This window comes from Salvelinus alpinus, chromosome 33 (assembly GCF_045679555.1).
Source record: "Salvelinus alpinus chromosome 33, SLU_Salpinus.1, whole genome shotgun sequence".
Taxonomy (NCBI): Eukaryota; Metazoa; Chordata; class Actinopteri; order Salmoniformes; family Salmonidae; genus Salvelinus; species Salvelinus alpinus.
The window spans coordinates 17,006,971-17,015,419 of NC_092118.1; the positions used below are offsets into that span (position 1 = coordinate 17,006,971).

General features: G+C 44.1%; 1 protein-coding gene across 4 annotated transcripts; it reads left to right on the forward strand.

Moving 5' to 3' along the window:
• The first annotated feature begins 1,452 nt into the window (after positions 1-1,452).
• LOC139563110 (synaptotagmin-5-like) lies at positions 1,453-8,209 on the forward strand. Of its 4 annotated transcripts, none has more exons than XM_071381395.1 (6): positions 1,453-1,637; positions 2,509-2,598; positions 3,271-4,289; positions 5,804-5,993; positions 6,302-6,468; positions 6,723-8,209. In XM_071381395.1, the coding sequence occupies exons 2-6, from the start codon at positions 2,568-2,570 to the stop codon at positions 6,870-6,872; spliced, it is 1,557 nt and encodes a 518-aa protein (XP_071237496.1). In that variant the 5' UTR covers positions 1,453-1,637; positions 2,509-2,567; the 3' UTR covers positions 6,873-8,209. The 4 variants fall into 4 exon arrangements, with proteins under 4 accessions (XP_071237496.1, XP_071237498.1, XP_071237497.1 ...); XM_071381397.1 differs by having other exon boundaries at positions 5,819-5,993; XM_071381396.1 differs by lacking the exon at positions 2,509-2,598.
• Positions 8,210-8,449: the final 240 nt, after the last annotated feature.

The following is an 8,449-nucleotide window of genomic DNA, read 5'->3' on the forward strand; positions in this document are numbered from 1 at the left end:
TTAAACTGAGCTAAAACGGTTATAATTAGATTTATGCCTGCCTATTCATCTGTACTCACTGAACAGATTATCTAGCTCCCACGCAAACACTTTTCAAAATGTTCACAGAATACTTTAGGCAAGGCAGTGCTGTTCTGTTGATCTATACTGATTGAATGTTTTTACTATACGTCCGTGATCATATTCAAGGGATTAAATCCATAGCACAACACACATGCTTCATAGACAATCATTTAACATTTACATTTAAGTCATTTAGCAGACGCTCTTATCCAGAGCGACTTACAAATCGGAAAGTTCATACATATTCATCCTGGTCCCCCCGTGGGGAATGAACCCACAACCCTGGCGTTGCAAGCGCCATGCTCTACCAACTGAGCCACACGGGACCACAATCGAACTCTAACTCTAAACTATATGATGTGTGCTGCCATCAGCAGGCAGGCTTGTGCATTCTTTCCACTGAGATCATTAGAGATAAGGAAATATTGATCCATTCATCCTCATAAAGGTTTACAGAGCATGAAAGTGGATGTAGTTGGAAGGCATCTTCTTATGAAATTAAAATAACCGTACACTAGTTGCTTGGGCAACTGCAGTCTAGAAGTCTGGACAGTGGTGATGGCATATGAAGATGACATGATGGATTGTCTCTATGTGAATACGTGATAACTAATTGGATTACCTGTGTCTTACATTGAGAAATAAAGAGATCTGAAAGGGACTGAGAACACACGCAAGCATACACACGCACACACAGACAGACAGTTACAATGATTACTCATCCACGTCTCAAAGAGTCAGGGAAGCTTCTTCACAAAGAGGAATAGGATACATTTTCTGCCCAAAACGAAGAGCCTGCATACTTGAAATAGATATTCATCACTGTCTTTCCCTATACAAGGAGGAGATACATTAGGAAGGGGGTCATACTGCATGTGTGTGTGTGTGTGTGTGTGTGTGTGTTTGCTTGTGTGTCTGTGTGTGTGTCCATGTTGAATGTGAGATGGAAATGGGGAGGGGGTTGACACAGGACAGAGAGTGGGAGAGGTAGTTGCAGATAATGGGAGATGACAATCTCTAAGTAATGGGTACTATGTAGGCAAAATGCCTGTACCATTTAATAAAGGATAAGTGAGATCTGAGGAAAGACAGCTTTCTTGGCGCAGCCTTTGGTCTTTCTCTGTGAGTCATACACAGAGTGTGTGTGTTTGTGTGTGTGTGTGTGTATTCTCTAATTAGGCTACACTATTTAATGATTATTGAATTGATGTCTTAAAATGTCAGACGATGCTTCATTAATAACTTTATCTGACTTTTTGTATTAAGCTACGTTTGTATTAGATAATATTGTCAACAAGATATACGATGCTAATTAGCAGCAATGGTTTACTTTTAGTCCAACATATCCTCCCACGGACTCCCACGTATAGAATAGGAATAAAAGCTTAGTCACCGACTCTTCTGATTGGCTTAAAGGGCCGGTCTGTCATGTCAATGCAGTGACATGTGCAAAGGAAATTCCCAGTGCGCGTGCAGAATAAAGCGGGAATGGATCTCACGCACAAACCGCGTTCACATTGATACGGTGGAATATAAAAATAACATCTGAAAAATGACGCAATATGCTCTTGGAGGTAAGAAACGTAATTATAATTTTGGTCAGTGCTGTTGTATTTTGAAATTCAAGTTAAATTGATACGAGTTATGTCCTATTGTGAATTTGCTTGTCTTCATCTCAAGATTGAAAAAATGACAAGCTTAATACTTTATGAAAACCAGATCTCAACTTATTAATTTATAATTCAACTTCTGTTAAGGTGGTGCATAGTTTGCATACTAATAGATACACAATTTTACGTGGCTTTGTAAATATTATTTGATGAAGACATCGAAGACCAACAGGTTGCAAATAGAAGGAAATACCAACAGCATGAAGATAACGTCTAATACAGTAACAATGTGGTACACCTTTTAATGGATTTAATTTAAATTCGATTGTGTAAGCTAAAAATTACTAGTGGAAATGTTCTGGTGTAGTTTATATACATCTGGTTATAAATGCATACATGTTGCTATATAAAATAATGTATTAAATAGTATTGATTTTATTTGGGCTTTTTCTGTCTCTTTTTGATATGTAGTGGTTTAGCAGCCCATGTAATGCAAAGAGACACAGGAAATCTGTTGGTCTCTGTTATAGAATTTATAGAGACCAACTGATTTCCTTGTAGTCATATCAGCATAGGAATTAGCTGGCGCAGTTCTTTATAAGAGTCATTGCCTTCACTTTAGAGATGTATGTAAACTGGCTAAACAACATCATCCCTGATCCTGTAATGTCTAATAACACTAGCTTGAAGCATACTGTATTTCATTTGTGGTAACAGACCGCATAACAATTGTTATATTAGGCTAGTAGCTGTCTTATCAATGACTGTTTCAGCAATGACTAAAATGGACCCATGCAATAAATTACAACAAGCAATAATATTTTTTCCTGATAAGTATCATCGGCTCACTGTCCACAGTAGAGAGCCTTCACCTTTGCCATCCACCGTCTGGCCATGATAATGTCTCTGAATGGCTCATGCCCTGGTGAGTCTTGATCAGAGTGATCTCTGGTTCACATTCTCCTTGAAAATATATATTTTTTTTTAGAGCTTCTCATTCTCAATCAAACAGATTGGGCCTGATGGATGAGTCATAGTGGGAGACTGTCTGTCACAAAGTGTTTACGTTACAGGACAAGTTACTTTTCGGTGTCTGAAATGGCACCCTATTCTCTTTATAGTGCATTGATTCTGACTAGGGCCCTGATCAAAAGTAGTGCACTAAAGAGGTAATAGGGTACCATCCCTTGGTGTCCCAATTACATTGCTTATAAATCTGTAGTCAGTGAGATGAGATGAGAGCTGATATCGCCTCCTACACATGTACTAAGCCGCAGGAAAGCAGGAAATGTGACTCCACCGCATTCAGTTCAGTCTGCTGCTCTGGTTTAAATCAAAGCCCATAATTTCCATTTCCAAAAGAGGACAATTAGTTTGGATTAGGACCCAAAACATTTCCTGTTTAATCTCATAATGACGGGTGTAGAAACATAATAAATTAAGGGCTGTATTGGCAAATAAATAAAGTAAATATAATTATGTTCAATAATTCATAATGAATAGTAGCAAATTGATGGGGTCCTCTCTCTTGCTCTCTTTTTCACTCTGTGTTTTTCAGTCACTAATGTAATTGAAACGTAACCTCTCCTGTGTCCAGTCCACCTGCAGATTCTGCTGGCAGTGGGTCTGGCAGTGTTCTGCTTCTGCCTGGTGCTGGGCTGTCTAATGTGTTGGCGGAGAGGGAAGTATCATCCACCAGAGGACAAAGAGGCTGCAATATCCCCTTCCTCAGCCACTTGTGAACGGGTTACCGTGACCCTGACCCCCTCCTCTGGCACCTTACCCATCAAGCAGCAGTATGAGGAGCTAGACGGGGATGTCCTGGACCTCCCCTCCCCCAATAGCAGCTCCTCTCCCTCTGAGGATGACCTCACCGCCCTGCCCTTTGAACCTCGCCCCCGGTCGTCCTCCTCCGAGCTGAGGTCCTCCCCCAGGTCCTGCTTTCCCATGCGTCACCTCAGCACCCCGGTTGTGTCCTCCTCCTCCCACTACAAGCCTTCAGGCCATGGCCGTGCCTCCCTGCCCTCTATCTCCAAACTGGGCCTAGTCTCTAAGACCCGTCGGGCGCTGGAACGTCGCTGCACCGTGACCGGTGACAACTTCCTGTACAGCGAACAGAGCCGCCTGACCAGCCCTGGCAGTGCCATGCAGTCTCCTGGCCCTCAGGGGGAGCTGTCCCAGCCACAGTACGGCTCCAGCTCCCTATCCATCCCCACCAAGCCTGCTCTTCTCCTGCACTTCTCCCTGCTCTTCTCCCCGGCACGGGGCACTCTGACCACCAACATCATGGGCCTATCCGGGGCGGCACGGCGGCGCAGTGGGGTGTTCGTTCGAGCCAGCCTGCCCCCGCTCTGCCCCTCACCCCAGCAGGGGGCGTCTCGGCGGCTCAGCCTCAGCCCAGAGATACAGTGCCAGAGCCTTGTGCTACAGGTGGGCTCTGTGGAGGAGCTCTGTGCCTGCACCCTCCGGCTGGCTGTGTTCAGCAGGGACTTCTCAGGCCTGAGAGAGACAGCGCTGGGGGAGCTGGAGATGCCCTGTGGGGAGATGGACTGGGAGCCAGACACAACTGTCCCCTACACCAGGGAGCTCACCCCCACCAGGAGTAGGCTGAAAAAGGTAACACATTATGCCTGTCATTTTACAAGCCTAGGACACTATCATAGAAATAGAACAACAAGATAGATATACTGTATAGTCATTCTATTTCTATGGGCACTATAGCCTCACAATCACTATCTAAACATTTCCCCACCATCTTAGACCTCTTTTTTCAGTTAACTTTAAGCACAGAAAAACTACACACACTGGGGCTATGAATAGCCCATATCATGTTTTATCTATGAGGGAATGTGTCAGGCTAGTCTAATCAGAACAAGGTCCGGGCCATTAGCAGTTTTTCCACTGTTGTTGGACATGGTGACATTGTAGTTTGTGACTGGAGAGCAAACATGTGGAGTGCAGTGAGCAGTGTGCCGTGTCCTCTGTGGCGGCTGCGCCAGAAGACATTACTGACAGCCTGAGCTGGCGAGGGTGTGGGTGAGAGGGACAGAGCTAGGCCTCAGGCGCTGGGCTGAGCGGGCATGGTGATGTATGAATGGACATTATGTAGACACCATGTCTTATCAGTGGATCTCTGCGTGAAGCTGGGTGGCAGCATGCAGGCACCTCTGATCTCAGCTACAAGGCACAGAGAGATCTCATGCATACTGCACATGTGATTGTGGGAAACGTCACATGTATGAAGCTCAATGAGTTATCATCCAATGAGAAAACGAATAGAAGTAGAGATGGTAGCTGATAGGTGGTGTGATGATGTTGTTGTGATCCCTAATGTTACTGTAGTGGTGCCATGAGATCAGAGGAAAGTTGCCATGTTACAGTAATCCGTTAGCATTATAACACTATTGTTGACATGATGTGGGAGGCCAGGGACTGACGTGGCAGGGTTTGGAGCTGGTGCAGAATACCAAGGTAATGTACCCTCACAGACAGGATGGTCACTTTAGTTTGTGACGTCCGGAATCAATGGGTTCGTCAGCCCACTTACAGGTTACTCAGCATTTGACTGCAATGTCATGCTTTAGCCTGATGGGACATCGGTGGCCCTTGTCCTGGCTGAGTCACAGAGATACAGACAGAGGCAGTCAATACCATTATTGGAATTGGATAAATATGCTAGTGTGTGCTTGTGGAATTTCTGTTGTTGTTGAAAATACTGTGAGTTGAGTGACACAGAGTGGGGTCTCTTGGGCATCATGACTACTGACTGAGAGACAGAGCAAGTGATGTGAATCTCCCTTGTTGGGTGATCTCCCATTAGACTCCACTGGTCTCACAAACACAGGCAGGCTTACAGCTGCATGCTCACTAGGTCTGGGCCCAGGGTGCTGTCGGCTCTAAATAAGCAACTAATGAGATTCATTGTGCTTTTTATGACATGAATCTCATGGAAACCTCATGGGGGCTGTAAAAGACTAGATTCTTAAGGATGATAATTTAGCGGCTACAACATGTCGTTCTTTTTACCCTGTGTTTTCTACTTTAGTTACCTCAGGACACAAAGAACATGCGCTTAATAAAACAACACATCAACAACACAATGTGTTCGTCTCTTCTTGTTCTTAAATCAGCCTCTCCCCTCCCAGAGTATGAGTTCCCAGGAGATGTTGGGTCGTAGGAAGAGTTCGCTCTGTGCTGCTCCACGGGCCTTGGGTCAGCTCTTCATTCTGCTGCAGTATCAGACACTGGCCCACCGCATCAAGGTGATGGTCCGCAAGGCTGAGAACCTGGCCAAACTCTCCCGGATGCCAGGAGCAGCAGGTATGATAGGTCCATTTAGCTTTCATCCCAAGCAACACAGAACTGTCGACATTGACAGTGATACACATGCAGGAATCAATACACAACTCTGGTGTTGCCAGCACTATGCTTTAAGCCACTGAGCCATTATTTAGAACCACCCCAGTCAAGCCCTCGACCTCACAATCCCATATCCAGTCACAGTCATATTCCCAGGCCCCTGCCACCCTGATTGAGCTCCTTATGAGATTACAGATACTGTCATTTCCTCTCTCTCGCTCTCTCTCTCTCCGTTTTTCATGTTGATTGTTGCTCTCATGTCCCTACAGATCACTACGTAGTCATCAACCTGCGTCAGGATGGGAAGGTGATCAGTACGAAGGAGACCAAAGGGGCGGGAGGACACAACGCTGTGTGGAACGCTCCCTTTCTCTTTGACCTGCCTGTTGGTGACATCACTCAGCTGCCTCTTGCTCTGGAGTTCATCATCATGCAGGTAGGAATGACTCAGTGGTGAAGAATTAGGAGTGCACCCACGGATAATGTAATAACAGATAATGTAATAACTTGTTTGTCCACAGTTTTTATTACATCCTCAATTATGTTACAAGTCTTCCATCAAATGTATCTTCTGTGCATTTGCGTCGTACAACTATCTGAATGTTATTTTTCTACAAAAGAAATGTCTCAGACCTCACTTCACTGTATATGGTCAAAGAACAACCAACAAAACATCTATCTCTCCAACAGGGGCGTCTCTACACGAAGAGCAGCATGCTGGGCCGTGTGTTGATTGGCTGCGAGGCCCCGGAGGCAGGACAGGGACACTGGAGGGACATGTGCAGGCAGGGACAGGTGGAGACAGCGCACTGGCACCCCATCACACCAGAAGTCTTTTAGGACTTTATAGCTGACCTCTACCTGTGTCAGGTTGTCAGGACGTTGCTGGAGAGAGGACAGGGGATAGAGGGCTTGCCAGACTAATGGGACACACACAAAGGACGAACAGCAAATGGACAATCAGTGGTGGCACCTGTAAACATATTGTGATGACATTGCATTTAGACATGTAGTATCTGATACTTACTGTTCCACACTGCCCTAACAGTGAGATACAGGCCACAGGACTGACTGCCACGACTGCTGTATGATACCAGTTGCATGGATTTGTGTTATATGTTGGTGCTGTTTGTATCATAGAGAACAATCTGTCAGTCCCACACATCTTTAAAGCTGGAATCCTTAATTGAAACTACAGCAAAGCGGCTTCCCCACCTGTGTTTTGGTAAAAGGCTGAGGGATGAGCCTGGAGAAAGATAACCACTCTCAAATTCATAGTCAGGACTGAACATCCATGACATCAAAATTATAGTTTTAACCATGTTTTGAGGCTATACAGTGTTTGTTTACATTTACATTGTTTACAAACACTGGAGTAAAATAAGCTTGTATTTTGGGTTCTGATGGAGTAGGACAGTTGAAATAAGCTCATGAGGCATTACCAAGTTAGATTTTTCAAGAATCAATGGGTATATACTGTATCATTAATTTATAAGTCCAAAAATGGGTGTAGCAACTAAGGATTCCAGCTTTAAAGACCATTGTCTGAATTTGCTCTACTGTCAATGATTCTTAAGTCATGGCCAAAACACTTCTAGTTGTGGTTTACTATGACGTTCTGCGTCAGTATTTGTCCTCAGCATTTATCTCTGCTTGCTTTGTTTGTGTTGTGCTCTTGTGGTACTTGTGGTCTGTGCTACTTGCATGATTGGGATCTTTGCCAGACATTAGCGTGATTGAAAAAGTGATATTGATCGTCATGCGCTATACTCTGTCATGGACTACTCATCCACCATCCACTGTGGCAGGATGATAACAGACATATGTTCAGTACTTGTATAGATGTTGGCCTGAATCATTACATACCATATATCTTTACCTGGATATGATCAGGCCTGTACCAGAGAAGCCCCCCAAACACCTTCATGAAGACAGGAGTCTGAAAAGCCATTTGCGTACATCAATCAGCCATCAATTGATTACTGTAACTGTGTAGGCATGCTTTTTAAGGGACTTATACTGTACACATTCTGTCATCGGACTTTCAATTATTTTAATCAGCATTGACAAATGGAATGCCTGTCTTGTCTTGCTAAAATTGCATACTTATGCTTTTTAACAGAGAAAGCTCTCACAGTTGACATGTGTCTCTGAATTAAAGTGATGTGATGAAGATACCATATGTTCGGTCATATTTATAGATAGTATATGTTCCATGCACTAGAATACTACATACACCTAACATTATTACAAGAAAGAATACCACAGTTGACTAGTGGAGTAAAATGCCTGATCTGGAAAGACTTGTAGAACTCGATCAGATCTTCAGATGTTGCCGTTGTTTCTTATGTATTTCTGATGGCATGCCTTTTGATGGTTATAAATATCCATATGTAACAGTGTTGCTGCCGTCCCTC